Genomic DNA, 16,507 nt, shown 5'->3' with positions numbered 1-16,507 from the left:
GGTAAACTATTTGCGCTACAAACCACTGTGTTTCGCCAGCAACAAACTAGTGTTCAAAAAATGCAGCTTTATGGACTTTTGTCTTTCATATGATATAGTTTAGCAACATTACACAAGCAAGAGTTTGAATTTGACCAATTGTTTGTAAATATAATTAAATATCTATTCAGATACCGTTTCTCAAAGAAATATTGTGGACACACTGTAGCTTTAAATGTATAATAATAATAGTAATAATAATAATAATAATAATAATAATAAAAGCCTTATGTATAATGAATTCTAAGTCGAATCAAGCCATTTCTTAGATCACTAAATTGGTGCATCATGTAATTAGACAAAAATATATATTTTGACAGCCCTAATTTTAACTTTGATATAAACCGATTTTATTAACTTTAAATTGAATTAATATATTGCATTATTTAACAGCTTTTTACTAAATGTTTTGCAGCCTTAAATATTAAGAAAATTTGATGGCAGCCATTGACTATAACAGAATTGCTTTCCCATGAAAATTAAACACTTCTGGTAAATCCATCTTTGGGAATTTTACTACGAGAGAATTGAAACATCTTAATGTCAAATAACAAGAGGAACACACTTCACACACCTATTATACTTCTGTAGATCTATTTTCTAATCAGTTTAATCCTTTGATACTGTAATCCTGGAAGACTGTTGAAGGTGAAAGTAGATGTATATGATGATAGATTGTGTGAAAGTGAGCAAAAGTGAGCAGACCTTCATCACATCAGTCTAACATGCTAAACAGACTCACTCTTAAAGAGTTCAGCACCAGGCTTCGGCCGGTTTAACTCTTATTTGAGCTTTTAAACAGAAGAAACAAGACAGAGCTTATAGCATTAACAGCTGAAGGGTGTAACGCTTAAAACGCTGACTTTGCTAATGCTGGATTGAAAGTTTGTTATTGTTTTTGGGCTGTTGAGGCTGACTTTTAACTACTTTAATACTAAGTGATTCTATATAAGTGCTGCTATTCTGTTACTGTAAGATTTATTCCTAAACGAAAGTCTGAGCGTGATCATTCGAAATCTATAGTGCAGTGAATAATGAAAGTCTAGCACGCATAAGGTGAAGTTAGCAATAGCATTATTAGATTTCAGTTTAATGAGCATTAAGCTTTAATTTTTATGGTCATAATTCCTCACTGAACTTGTCAGTACTGCAGCAGCAGTTTGAGATTAAGTATACCAGAGTAAACAGAGTAAACAGATTCATGTATCTTTCCATTTCTAACAGTTTATTTTTAGTGCATTGAGGGTGAATAAGCAGGTTGCTAATGAACGGCCCTTGCATGCCCTCACACAGAACTAGCATCAAAAGAACTAGCACTGCGCATGTTCATGGATAACTACTTCAAACACAGATGCCTTGATGGTCATTAAGTGTAGTAATCTAATCAAGAAACTTCATTAAGTGTTTTCAGTGGTTTGGGGCTCAGCGTTTCTTCCTTTCAGAGCTCTGTTTCCTCCGAGACAAAAACTGTGTAATCATAGTGAGTCATAACAACATCAGGCGATGTGTGCCCAAAAACTAGAGTATATAATAATTGGAAATGTCTTTGCCTGTGGGGAGAACTGCGCTTGAATTTGATTTTTGTTAGCTAGGTGTTGTGTGAACACAGATTATGTCAAATATGGTTCAATTTCTGCCCTTCAAGTGTGGAAAAAAAAGTCTCATTTTCATTGATTTGAACAAACTAAGTATTACATTGAAGCGTGTATCTCTTCCTGAAATACTTGTACATGAACACTGCCTCAAATAATGTCTTGTTGAGCAGATGTGTGCTATTCCTTCACTAAACTATCAAATGTACTGCTTTTGTAACCCCTCTCTGACGCTCCTCGCACTCGCTCCGAGCGGGGCTCGAACCTGGGTCTCCGGCATGGGAGGCAGACGCACTAGCAAGGAGGCTAAATGGCTACAGCCACTAGCGTCTGTCGCTAGTGCGTCTCTTGAGATCGGGGAGTGAGGTTTTACCTGCACAGCACTACTCGCTGGCCTCCGTTACACTCACCCCCCTAAACCTCACTCCCATACGGGTCACGGCACCAATGTAACCCCTCTCACCCGGGTCCTCTCTGACACTCCTCGCACTCGCTCCGAGCGGGGCTCGAACCCGGGTCTTCCGGCATGGAAGGCGGACGCACTAACAAGGAGGCTAAATGGCTACAGCCACTAACGTCTGTCGCTAGTGCGTCTCTTGAGATCGGGGAGTGAGGTTTACATGCACAGCACTACTCGCTGGCCTCCGTTACACTCACCCCCCTAAACCTCACTCCCATACGGGTTACGGCACCAATGTAACCCCTCTCACCCGGGTCATCTCTGACGCTCCTCGCACTCGCTCCGAGCGGGGCTCGAACCCGGGTCTCCGGCATGGGAGGCGCACGCACTAACAAGGAGGCTAAATGGCTACAGCCACTAGCGTCTGTCGCTAGTGCGTCTCTTGAGATCGGGGAGTGAGGTTTTACCTGCACAGCACTACTCGCTGGCCTCCGTTACACTTTCATCTGGTGAAAACAACACTTACAGAACATTGAAGGATGGAGCTGAGTCATATCTATAAACAAGAAGATCATAAAGACTTTGTTGTGGACTCGTTTGAGATGAAACCTTTAAATAACCAACTACATCTTACTAGCAACACATATTAACAGTAATGCTAAAAACGGCATACTGTAAAACACCAAATAGCAGCTAGACTGTAGCTAGATAAACACAGAAAGATCAATAGAAGCAAACACACAAGAGAAGCAAAATGTAGAGATGCAAATATCCTTTTCTTCCGCTCTCTATGACAAGTGTCTAGCTGATTTTTATCAAGTGAATGTTACTAGAGAGCAGGTGTGCGCTGACAGACTGAACCCTGCTGTGAGAAAAGCTCCACGTTCACTTCCTCCCGCCTTCTTCTGCCATACTTCCTGTGTCGCCCCAGGACTGCTTGCCCTAAAACCGCCTCAAAGAGCAGCGCAGGTAACTAGACCTCAGGGCTGTGTCTGTGTTTGTGTGAAACAGACTGAGGTGTGTGAGGAACGTGATGAATAATTGCTTTAGTGGAGCTAGTGGAGGTTCTGCTCGCTGAAAACACAAGCTGTTTGTTTATTTTGATCTCGCTGTTTCTCCAGATGCTCTCGTTACTGCGTCTCCTGCCATTCACCGTGCCCTGGTCTACACACCCCCTCTGTGTTGTCCCTTCATCTTCCCCTTGCAGATTCCTTCAGCCTCTTTTAATAGCAGATGTGTACGAGTGAATGACAGGAAGAGATGGAATTTCTCTAACTTTGCATCATCATGGTTTCTACAATGTTACAACACTGTCAAAATGAACCTTTTCAATCCAAAAGAGTGGAGGTTTACATACCAACTACAGGTATTGTGACTTATAATGGCTTAGTTTACAGCAGAAGACAATCGAAAATATCCAGAAGGACTGTGGATATACTAGGATACAATTATAGTATGTAGTATTGTGGTACTTATGCCACTGAACAAAATGATTACTGTATTCATATTTGTGACCCTGGACCATGAAAGCAGTCTTAAGTCGCTAGAGTTTATATTTGTAGCAATATCCAAAAATACATTGTAAGGGTCAAAATAATGGATTTTATTTTAATGCCAATGATCATTAAGGATTTTAAGTAAAACTATTTTGTACATTTTCTAAATATATCAAAACTTCTTTTGGACTACATTTGGACCACTTTAAAGGCAATTTTCTCAGTGTTTAGATTTTTTTTTTTTGCATCCTCAGATTCCAGGGGCCTGTTCTTCGTACGTCGCTAACTCAGTTAGCTGGATTTGATTGTTGTCGATTTGGCGTGGTCTTGGATCGTTTGGTTCTTCGAAGCTCATCCCGGAGCTGATGTCATAGCAACAGGTCCGTTAGCTTAAACCTGCTCGGGAGCAGGCTTATTTAATGTAAACAGGATTAAGCACTATTCGGACGGGACTAGTTTTCTAAACTACGTTTGAGTTTCGATTCTTACCACCTGACGTCTGTGATTTTCATGTACCAATTCGGACGGGACTAGTATCTCCGTGTTTATTACAGAGTTCTGGGAGGGTCTGATTTGTGCATCTGGGTGTCACAGAGATCATGCGCTCTGTATGCGTGCATTGCATTCATTCAGAATGACTGCCTTAGTATTATTACACAATAAATACTAAATGGCTAGTATAGCAAAACCATGTTAATGTGTGGTTCCTTTAGTTTAACTTGTTTTCCTTTTTTTTATGTGTAATTAAAACATTATGTAACTGAGTACATAAATGAACGTGAGTAATCTTACCTGATGCTGATATTACAATAGCCGGTATTAACAGTTTAAGCGATCTTTCTCTTGATTTTATTATTTGTAATATTTTTTTATTATTATTTATTTGCCGCTAAGCAAATATATCAAACATCCGCGTGGTAAGAGCATCTACGGTAATTCACGTTGGCCAAGAAACACAAGGAAACGCGTTGTGAAATAAAATATCACCGGCAATCACAGACATTCGCATTCGGACGGGATTAGTTTTCTCAGAGGATCACTGAGTTTGCTGAAAAACGGTAGGTAATTTGCTCTGGAATTATCACAGAGGTTGTGTGAGAAAAACACAGACTTGGCAGATTCGGACGGGATTAAAATCACCAAGTACGTCTGTGAAACGCAGATTTCTCTAACGACCCCCTGTAAAACTAGTCCCGTCCGAATAGGGCTTAAAGATCGCTTCTTTTCAACCAGAACTGATACTCAAAATATGTCTACTACCACCGCTAATTTATTACAAGAGTATCGTACTGATCCAGGAACAATAATTTAAAATAATAATCATTAAAAAAATTCATTAAAAATAATATGAAAATGCTGTATAGTCGATAACAGCCTACTATAGACACAGCCAGTTTTACTCACTGAAATATTTATTTGTCATAAAAGTATTACTTCATAATTGTATTAGAGTCTTACGCACATGCTATACAGATAATAGAGTCATGCATTATTTTGAGTGATGACTGCTATTATAAGAGTGGCTTGATGGAGCGCAGGAGATGCAGATAACATGATATTGACCCTTAAGAAACTTTCATTAATGCTGTCACGTAACAAATCTGTCCAAATTTGAAATGAAATTAATAGATCATTTCTACATTGAAATAAAATGTAAAGACTGCACAACTATTATAAATTGCGAATCTAAATAATTGGGAATCATGAAAAATTTCTAATAAAATAAAAACATGTATCTATTATCTGTTTCATGTATCTATTATAACATTTATGTAGTTTTGTTTGCTTGGCTGTTTCTTTATAAAAGTCCAGAAATTTGTCAAGTTTTTCGTCGGGTGTCGTTTTAAATTATATGACGTCATTACATTGCCGTCTTGCCACCAGCCAATCGCTGCACTGCTGATCATGGTTTCGAGTATCGATACATATCCCCTTTTAAGCCAACACATGAACGCGCAATTATCTCCGATAACTCAATCCAGCGATACTAATCGTACACAACAGGTGTGTTCGAAGAACCCAATTAGCCGGATCATGATTAGCACGATGATATCATCTTGGATGTGTCATTTGATCTTGGATGTAATAAGCGACGTACGAAGAACGGGCCCCAGATTTACAAGTAAGTGTCATTCAGCCAAATATTGTCCTATCTTAACAAATAATACATCAATGGAAAGGTTTAATTAAATCTCCATAAAAAACAGTAAATTAAATTCTGGCTTTGTGGTCCAGGGTCACACTATATTTGTAACAGTTTTGGTCTCCAAATTTGATTAGATGGGAGACATCGCAATACATTATATCCCATCAGTGTTAGGACTTTTCAGACTCTTGTGGGATTTATGTCTGTAGGTGTCAGTTAGTGTGAGACATTCAGAAACTAATTAAGTATGAATGAGTCATTGAATAATTCACTCAAATAAATTGTTTAAAACACTGATTCATTCAGGAACTAGTCGCATTCAAGTGAGTAATTGAATCATTCAACCAACTGATTTGTTTAAAGTGCTGATTCATTTATTCAATTATGAATGATCTATTGAAACGTTAACTCAAATGATTCGTTTAAAACGTTTCTGTGGTTTCGTTTGGAAATATTTTCATTAACATAGCAAAAACAGAAAGAACATGTCAATATTGTGTCTACAATATGGGTTCTAAATATTACACTTTTTAAATTTTATTTTACAACCTGTCATGATTCTGCCCTCGTGTCCTTGATTTTTCCTAGTCTTGAGGCAGGATCATGGCAGACCCGTGTTTTGTGTACAAGCACATGGCCTTGTCTTTGGGCCATGTGCTTGTGTTGTCTCGTTCCCTTGCCCCGCCCCCCTTGTTATCCTAGTCTTGTCGTGATTGTCCTATCTGTGCCACCTGTCGTGTCTTGATTAGTTGCCCTATTTAGATCTCCCAGTGTGCTCTGTCTTTCGTCGGTTCATTGTTCATCATTTGTGATTGTTCCACGTGTGTGATTGTTCATCATTTGTGATTGTCCCACGTCTGTGATTGTTCATCATTTGTGATTGTTCCACGTCTGAGATTGTTCCACATTTGTGATTGTGATTGTTCCTGAAGAAGTGTTTTGTATTACCGTGAGTGTTTGTTTATAGTTAGTGTTCCCGTGCTTTGAGTCTTTGTTTATCTCGTTAACTCAGTCCTGTTCAGTTATTTTGTATTTTCCCTAGTCAGTGTTTTCCCCCTCGTGGGTTTTGTTTTTCCCCTTTTTTGTAAATAAACCCTTCGTGTTGTGATTCCTGTCTGCATTTGAGTTCCTCCTTGCCAAACCCTGACACAACCGTTGTATGAATACAATATCACACAAGGATATAGTGGTGTTTTTCCGAATGTCATTATATATTCGGTAAACAATATGCATTTTCCTGTGATACTGATTATGTTTACAGTATGTGTTTTAGGAGGTCATATGCCTGGTTATAATGATTAATTACAGTTAATAGTTGCAGTAATTAACATATGTTTGTTTGTTTCCCTTTTAAATGTAGTCCCCTACTTATTCAAAATTAGACTGCAGTTAAAGTACCTAGATGTATACTAAAAGATTATCATATTTACCTACTGATCTGCATCTGGGCTTTGAGGCATTTAGTCTTTGTCTGGTTTTGTATCTTGGAATTTGTGATGAAGTTGGTTAAGTTGAAATACAAGTACTTTTGTCTCTCTCTTCAAGAGCATCAGTCATGTTATTGCAATATGAATCGGTACAAAAGCCCACTTAAAAGAGCATCAAGCCTCTAGTCCACAAAGAATGTTAAAAATGGCCAATTAAATTTAATCTTCAGTTGTTCACCTTTGCGCAGCTGTTTTCATTGTTCTTTGCCTCTTAAATGAGCTCTTCACTCCATCATTTCTACGTAAAAGTGAAATATTTATAATGTGTGAATGTGCCATACTAATGGGGGCTCGAATTATCAGTGAAGTGGCTGCCTGCTACTGACTTTTAACGCAGATTTTTTTTTTTCACCGTGCAGCCCTGCAGCTTTATCATTCTCCATGACGATTGGAGCTTCCTTCCAAAACTCTGCAGCTGCTTTCCGCCCAATTCATGAAACATGCAAATAAGACACACACACACACCAGCCCGGCGGATAATAATGTTACAGCTTTCAACAGTTCCTCTTTCTCTGCGGCTGATTATAAGATCTGGTTTCAAGAGTGCCAGAGGTTTAACTGCTTCTGTTCTCATTGGCATATGAATGGTTCCTGAGATGGGCTGATGGAGTTGGAGGCGTTTAAACAGCTGATTTGCCGTCTGCAGTGTCACTGATACACCGACTTGAGTAAAGGAGCTATTTTAAATATGTTTGGCGGGAAATATGATTATGGAGCTGCGTGTCTTGTTGCTTTGCTGTGTCTGGTTTTGGGTTTAAAATTCAATGATCTTTGATTATAGCAATTAGACGATAAATACATTTGATCAAAAGATAATCCACATCAGATGATATCTGGGATTTGAGCTTTTGTTCTATGATGTACAGTTATGCAGTACAGAAGAACGTTTGTTTGTTTTAGAACTAGGCCTGGTAATTTACCGCATTAATTAGATTAATTAATAATGGAGAAAAATAACGCATTAAAATTATTAGTGCATTTGATCCACTTGCCCCGTCCCGGACCTATGGGATCATCTACCATTTCAGTTGATTGATGACTGAGATGAGACAGGGAAACAACTTACTGCGTGATGGATCCTAGAAAATGTCCCTAAAATTCAAGATATGGGGCAAAATGCCCGTTTGAGATTGTGTCTCATATTTACATCGCATAGTTAACAAATATCACACGAGAAGTAGGTTAAGTGCAATATCCCACTAGTGCAAATGTAAGACTCATCACCACATCATGTAATTAATTAATTTAAAAAATGTAATCGTTTACCAGTCCTATTTAGAATATCATATACATTGAACAAGCTGGATCATATGCAGTGGTGTCACAATACTTGGAAAGTGTTTGGTTTGATTGAACTGATTGAGCACTGTCTGTTTGTTATATTTGTTTCCACTTACTTCTTGTTGCATTGTATCACTGTCCTGGTTTCCTGTCATTGAGCTTGGATCTTCCTCACTGTGTGCAGATCTCCTGGCAGTGCCGAAGCATCCATATGCAGCCATGGAGAACTGGGGCCTGAGTGTGTTTGTGGAGCAGAAGATCTTGTTGGATCCTGACGTCTCCTCCTTCTCCTATCAGATGGAGCTTACCATGGTGGTGGTACATGAGATCTGCCATCAGGTAAAACACATTTACTGGAGTAACATGAGCATATGAGCTGTTATGTAGTTGTTTTATGGTCTCTAAAATTTAATCTTCCTGGTTTGAAGATGACTGGACTTTTTACATATAGCGGCAGTATCAATATCTTGTGTGTAATGAGACTACATAATGGACTAATTTAGTCAAATTATATCAGTGGATCAGTTCGAGTCACTTTTCTGACATCTTGTGTTGTTCATTTCATGACCATTGAAGTACTGAACCTCCATTTAAGATGCAAGACTTCAATCAGGCCTGAAAATTACCCATTCAGTTTGAGGCATCTTATCTATATCTGTTCCAGCAGTGATTCAGACCATGATTCAGAAGATGCCTCTTTTAAACACGGTGCATTTCCTTTTCAACCATCATGCACTTTCCAAGCTCTCCGGTTTTGACTCAGCATGTCCCGTCAATGCCGTTTAGTGTCCTCTATGAAAAATAAGGCAGCTGTAGAATCATAATTATATAAAATTTAGCACATCTTAGACCTGTCTTCATCATCTAAAAAAGCCAGTGCAGAATTCATTGAAAGTAAAGCGGAAAGAGAACATCTCCAGGAGTCAGAGAGTAACAGAAAGTGTGACGATGGTCAGTGGTTAAGTTAAAAGAGCAGAACAGCAGGAGATGTAATTGGACATCTGGAGAATTGGATGCACAGCTCATATAAAATGAGCTTTTCCAATGGGAGTGTGAAAGTAAAGATTTCTATCCTTCATTCCTCTTTTTTCTTACTCTGTTTTTATATCTCTACAGTGTTTCACTTGTCTTTCTTGTGTTAAATAACCTTTTTTTTTGTATATTTGCATCATTGCAGACTATTAGACTCAGATCAAACAAGCTCCTTTTTTTCTTTTGGCAATGAAATGATGTTCAGTAAATGACTTTAAGCCCACAAATGCATCATCCTCATGAATTGTAATGGAAATGGGCAATTATTCATTGCATATGCTGATTTTTCACTGGCTTTTGTTTGCAGCTCTTATGTTGCTGAGAACCTTTGGTTTTAGTGTCTTTTGTTATGGTGGATTATTTATGAGTGTGTTGGAGATGTTCTGCACTCTCCAGTATTGTTCTGGATTCATCTCTTGAATCGTGTTCGTCATGTGCTGCTGAATCGCAGCTTTGCATTGTGTTCTAGATGCTGTTGTTTTGATAAAAGCTCAATGAGCGGGACAAAATAACATCTCTGCAGTTCTTTTCTTTTTCCTTTTTGTTTGTTTTCACTTTTTGACTTATTTTTAGGGAGAAGAAAAAAAGGGACAATTCCCTCATCTCTCATCTCTGCACAGATAATACAGCTCTTCCTGAACTCACACTGAACCTTATACAGTAAAACACTCTTACAGGGAGCATGAAATCATGATATTATTTCAGAAACAACAATATCATATTTACATTTACATTCCACCATTTAGCAGACACTTTTATCCAAAGCGACTTACAAAGTAGATGCAAACAGACCAACGGGAGAGCAAGAATATACAAGTGCTGTCACAAGTCTCAGTTAGTCTAGTACAGTGCATATAGCAAGGATTTTTAAAGTGTATCTAAGTATATTAGACCAAAACGAAAATAATAGGTAAGTGCTAGTATTAATTGGTCAGGTGATGGCAAAAAAAGGCATTGACATTGAAAATGGCTAAAGACTCAACTGCTCAGATTGAGATTGAGAGGCTGTTCCACCAGTTGGGGGCAGTCCAGAAAATGGCTGGTGAGAGTGAATTTGTGCCTTTTTGGGATGATTGGAAGGCAAGCTTCTGGAGGGCGCGTAGGTCTGAACTAGCGAGTTTAGATATATTGGCGCAGCGCCAGTGGTTGTTTTGTAGGCAAGAATCAGTACCTTGAATTTGATGAGAGCGGCTATTTGGAGTCAGTGCAAGCTGATTAAGAGAATTGTGATGTGAGCTTTCTTGAGCTCATTGAAGACCACTCTGGCTGCTGCTTTCTGAATCAGTTGAAGAGGCTTGGTAGTACATGCAGGAAGGCCCGCCAAGAAAGCATTACAATAGTCCAGTCTGGAAAGAATAAGAGCTTGGACAAGGAGTTGTCTGGTCTGCCCTGTTATGTTGTGCAAGGCAAACCTGCAGGACTGAGCAGTTGTGGCAATATGGTCTGTGAAGCTTAACTGATCATCCATCAGAACTCCAAGGTTCCTGGCTGTCCTGGAAGGAGTAATGGTTGACAAACCCAGCTGTATAGAGAACTTGTGATAAAGAGGTGGGTCGCTGAGACCACGAGCAGTTCTGTCTTATCAAGGTTGAGTTTAAGGTGATGAACCTTCAGCCTTCCAGAAATGTTTGTCAGACAGGCAATGTGAACAGCTACCATGAGATCATCTGGTTGCAATGACAAGTAGAGTTGAGTGTCATCAGCATAAGCCATGATTCTGAATGACAGATCCTAAAGATGACATGTACTGTAGATGGAGAAGAGCAGTGGTCTAAGCACTGAGACTTGAGTAATCCCAGTAGCAAGAAATCGTGACTTAGAAAACGTATTATGCCCCGTGCCTAGGGGTAGTTAAAAAAACTCTTGTGGTAATGGAATCCCAAGTACAAATCACTCCAGTCAATAATCAAACAAATAAATGATGTAGATCAGAAAAAGTGATTTTGATTTATTATAAAACAAATAAGTGAAATAAAGACCATCTCTCCAGGGTGTCCCAAAGGCCAAAATAACAAACAAACCAAATCTAGAAAAGAAAGAAGGGATAAATAACCGAATCGAATAAGAAAATAATAATAAATGTAACTTCCCTAACTGCCAAACGCAAAACAGAACTCAAACAAGAAAGCCAAAACAAATCGGCAGGACACCCCTTTACTCCATGTCCTAGAACACAATGTTGAGAGTGAATGAACTTGATCAACAGGTTTTACTCTACACTTGAAAGTAACATATTTTATCATTGGCCGGAGAAGGGATTCAGGAGCTCTCAACCCAACCGCGTCCAAACAAACAATGAGTTCCTCGTTGATTGCCGGAGGCACCCTTTATAAAGACCACACCTCGTCTCAACCACCAGTGGCAATTGTGCATCCCATCAGCGGACATCCTATCATCCTATCAGAGATCAGACACAACAAGAGAGGAAGGAGAAAGAACACACTCAAACACACAAAGCAGCAAATACAAGAAACGCAGGTCATAACAAACATCAACCTTCCAAGAGAGAGGTAAGACTTAAACCACTGCAGTGTGGTTCCTGAGATGCCCTTCTTCATGAGGGTGGACAGGAGGATCTGGTGGAAAATGGTGTCAAAACAGAAGACAGATCCAGCAATATTAGTATTGAGGATTTGGAAGCCGCTCTTGCCTGTCTCAGGGCTTCAGTAACCGAGAGCAGCGCAGTGTCGCTTGAGTGGCCACTTTTGCAGCCAGATTGGTTGCTGTCCAGGAGGTGTTCCGTGCAAGAAACAGAGAGTTGGTTGAACACTACTCGCTCAATTGTCTTTGCAATGATGGAAGAAGGGATACCAGTCTGTAGTTTTCTATAAGTGCTGGATTTGGAGAGGGTTTCTTAAGCAGTGGGGTTACTCGAGCCTGCTTGAATGCTGCGGCAAATGTACCAAAGTGAAGAGAGGTGTTGATATCGTGAGTGAGGGTGGGCATAACTGAAAAATAAATAGCCTAAAGGGGGTGAGTGGGGATGGGATCAAGCGGGCAGGTAGTTTTATTTTTATGATATTTTTAGAGCTGAAATTCATGAGGGTATCCCACATCAGACTGTTCTCTGCATATAAACCCCTGTTTTATTATGAGAAATAATTGAAAAGAAGCAGCAGTGGTGGCTAAAACTATAATATTGACTAGTGATGCTGATTACAGGCAGAAAACTAAATAAAAATGTCCAATACTGTCCTGCATTACATTAATGATCCCACTGAATTCACATTTATGTACGTGTAAAGCACACTGTAAAGCTGAAATCTAGTGTTTGTGCTTCAGAAAATATATTGTCAGTTATTACATTTAGCCTATAGATAAGTTTGAAGTACTATTATACTGTTAGTACTATTAAACTATATAGTCTTTTGACTACAATTTGCTTTGTTTATTTATACGTTTTGTACTGTATCTTTTACTATTTTAATAAAAACAGCATTTCCGCATTTTGTCATCCGACTTCCGCTAAACCGATACGGCACGTCCGGTTACTAGTTTAGTAGTTGGGTCATTCTACAGAAACGTCCACATTTGGTATGGCAAGATCTCTTAAAATTGATTTCTTTTTCTAACATTTAAACTTAGACCACATTATTAGATTACCCTTTGACTTTATGAGTACACATAAATTACAGCTTAATGATTTTTTATTTTTTGTGTGCATGTATTTAAAGACCGCATACACCATTTTTTTGTCACTGGTGTTACCTTACTTCTTTAGCGATATTAAAGGTGTTTATGAAATATTTTTTTAATTTTTTTTTCAGCACATGCAGTCAGAGGTACAGAAAATTAATGATGATCTAAGTAATACGGTGATTATGTTTTATTTATTTTAATCAGGTTTGTTAAAAGTGTGACTGAATGATATTAGTTCAATTGCACAACCATGTATTTGCTATAACAATGAAAATATTTGAAAAAAAGGTTTTAAACAAGCAATAATACAATCATTTAAAGCTTAACTCTTAAGTGCAGCAGAATTCAATGAATTTAAAATGATCATTATGCCACATATGACAGATTTTATTTAATGTGAAAGAAAAAAAACAGTAACACCAGTGACACAACAAATCACCAGTGACATACATAACATATACAAATTACTCATTTCATAAGAACTGAAATCAGAGTTAGAAAAATATCATAGACAACATTTTAACTTAACATTTTAACTTCTTTTCTTCACCATTTCATATCTTTGTTTCTAACCGATGATCTTGTCTTTCAGTTTCTTTATTTCCCTTTGTTTCCTTTGTGCATCTCTCCTACGTTGTCTCCTCCCTTGTTGTAGTTGTCTGTAAAGCAAAATATTTTCTTGAAAAAAAAGTTCTCACTCATTTAACCCTAGCTTGAGTGTGTGTGTGAGAGATAGAGAGAGTGTGTGTGTGTGAGAGTGAGCGAGAGAGAGTGCTCTTGTTTCTGTATCATATCAGGACACAACTCTGTATAATGACATGGGTATGACACAGGTATTACAAGGAGAGGGTGACTTATGAGGACATAACCCTTGTCCCTATTTTTCAAAATGCATATAAATCATACAGAATGAGATTTTTTGAGAAATGAAAAATGCACAAAGTTTCCTGTGAGGGTTAGGGTTAGGTGTAGGGTTGGTGAAGGGCCATAGAATATACAGTTTCTACAGTATAAAAACCATTAAGCCTATGGGATGAACACACTTTACACAAAAACAAACGTGTGTGTGTGTGTGTGTGAGAGAGAGTGAGTATGAGTGTGTGTGTGAGAGTGTGTGTGTGTGTGTGTGTGTGTGTGTGAGAGAGAGAGAGAGAGAGTGTGTTTGTGAGTGAGTGTGAGTGTGTATGTGGAGGTACTGAATGCTATGCATTTTTATATCTCTTTCACCATTTATTTCTGTATTTGTAACAGTTCAGTTTGTACCTTGAAATGCTGGGTGATGATGGGGGGGGGGGGGTGGTCAATGCTTCTGCTCTGACTCTTTGCCTGCATCTTTGCTGACGGGCCCTCCATGCCTTTCGCTCATATCTCTTCTCCCTTTCACTCAAATTACTTACTCTCTTTCTTTTTTGTGTGACAATGTCACGGACATAGCTCTGTTTCCTTTTCTGCAAATACTCTGCTCTGTGTTCAGGATCAGCATCCCTACGCTTTCTGTATAGTCGCTGTTTCTCAGCTGTGCTCAGTTTAGCCATACCCTCAATTTAGAAATACATGACCAAAGGAGGATTAACAATGACAAAGAAAAGTTAGAATCACAATTTTAGTGCTATTTTATGCAAAATAACTAAATGAATAGCTTTGAACAAAGTTTATCTATAAAAGGGAGACACTGGTGTTACTGATCTTCACTGGTGTTACCCATAAGGAAGGTGACACCAGTGACAGTAACACCAGTGACAATTTTCATGAAAACTGCATTTTACAAAATGGCTGCTGCAAGGTATCAAACCACATGTTGTCAATCATGGTGTACTCACTAAATTAAGTAGTTTAATCCATTTGTATTCTAGTTTATTACAATGCCCAAACAATAAAAGAGGTCATACCAGTGACTTCAACTAAAAGCTTCATATGAAATCATGAGATAAATGAGAAGATTTCTGATAATTGAAAAGAGACAGTGGACTTACCATGGGCTTCTCTTCATAGATCTCCAGAAAATTGGAAGAAGAAAGTCGAGCGATGTCATCAGCGTGATTGTTATTTCACAATAAGAGCTTTTTTGTTAAACGGTAACACCAGTGACACAACTCCAGGGGACCACTACTTTCTTTATATATTTTATAATATTTATTTAGCATTTTGTTTTTTAATGTAATTTACATCATATATTTTATAGTTATGGACACATGGTTGTATTTTAAATGGAAGAAAACACTGTTTTTGACCTCAAAATAAAGCATTTTCCCTCTGTACATGACTGTGGGGACGAGCACTTCTGTGGTGCTTGGAATTCTAATTAATTAATAAAAATCAAATATTGCCACATTGATGGCTCAAGAAAGTGTAATTGTTCAAATTACATATTGTTTCATTTTTAAATATAAAAAAATTGTAAACCTAAAGTGTTTTTCAAGTATATATTTCTGTAAAGGCTAGGGACAGAAAAATGGACATTTCTGTAGAATGACCCAGTTGTAAGATTGTTTATAGCTAGCTATAACTGTGGCGAAATGACAAATAACGTTATGTTATAAATTGGTAGCACGATGAAAACGTCTTACGACGATCAAATGGTCTCAAATTGTCCCATCCATCGTCGCTGTTAACGTGGGTAATGTTAGACGATATGAAGAAGTGTCCAGAGTTAACCTATATATTTAACTGCCCTGTCAGAAGGAGTTGATGGAGCAGCAAGGGAAAATTATATGTAAAAAAAAATGTAACGAAGCTTACCAGTATTTACATAGTGAGACAGTGGGTCGTGAACTGTTACTCAGCAAGGGTTTTTTCGTCTTTTTAAAATTGAACGTGCAACCACCAGCCAGTCGAGCAGTCTAAACCTCTCAGCATGGTGCTGTTTAGTTTTGTGTGTGTGTGTGTGTGTGATGTTAACATACACGAAGTTATAAATGTTTAAAAAGTATATTAACGTGTTTGATGACCATCATCAGACTAAGTATTTTGTCTAATAACTTAAATGTACAGTGGAGTAAGGTAAGTGAACGTTTATGAATTACACGTTAGAAAAGGAGGAGGCTGGAACTTGGAAGTGAAAAACGCCTTTTATCCAGGTATGCATAATTATTAGGCAGATTTTCTTTTACAAATAAAACAAGCCAAAACAAGATTATATATAACTTATAAAAGATAAAATGCAAAATTAAAAGTTAAGATTGGTGTGGTTTGGAATTGGTAAATTTTACCAAAAAATATGATCAGAAAATCAACTTGCCTCTTAATTCTGCAGTGTATATGCAAAAGGTAAGGTAAAGGTAAGATTTGGTAGGTGTACATTAAGTCTAATCAATGAATAATGTAGGTAAACGTCAAGTGTAATAATAATAATGAATGATTCTGAAATATGACAACTCTAGAATCTTTGAAATGTA

The 16,507-nt window shown here is 38.0% G+C and overlaps 1 protein-coding gene across 1 annotated transcript in view; it reads left to right on the top strand.

Moving 5' to 3' along the window:
* Window positions 1–16,507, top strand: part of LOC127956968 (thyrotropin-releasing hormone-degrading ectoenzyme) — a 128,844-nt gene that overhangs the window by 34,778 nt on the left and 77,559 nt on the right. Inside the window, exon 4 of the mRNA XM_052555299.1 lies at window positions 8,626–8,780. Coding sequence (XP_052411259.1) covers window positions 8,626–8,780 — 155 coding nt within the window. The remainder of the gene's footprint in view (window positions 1–8,625; window positions 8,781–16,507) is intronic.

The sequence above is a fragment of the Carassius gibelio genome, chromosome B4, assembly GCF_023724105.1.
Source record: "Carassius gibelio isolate Cgi1373 ecotype wild population from Czech Republic chromosome B4, carGib1.2-hapl.c, whole genome shotgun sequence".
Classification (NCBI taxonomy): domain Eukaryota; kingdom Metazoa; phylum Chordata; class Actinopteri; order Cypriniformes; family Cyprinidae; genus Carassius; species Carassius gibelio.
The sequence above is the reverse complement of the archived record's forward strand: the minus strand, read 5'-3'. Positions and strand labels throughout refer to the sequence as shown.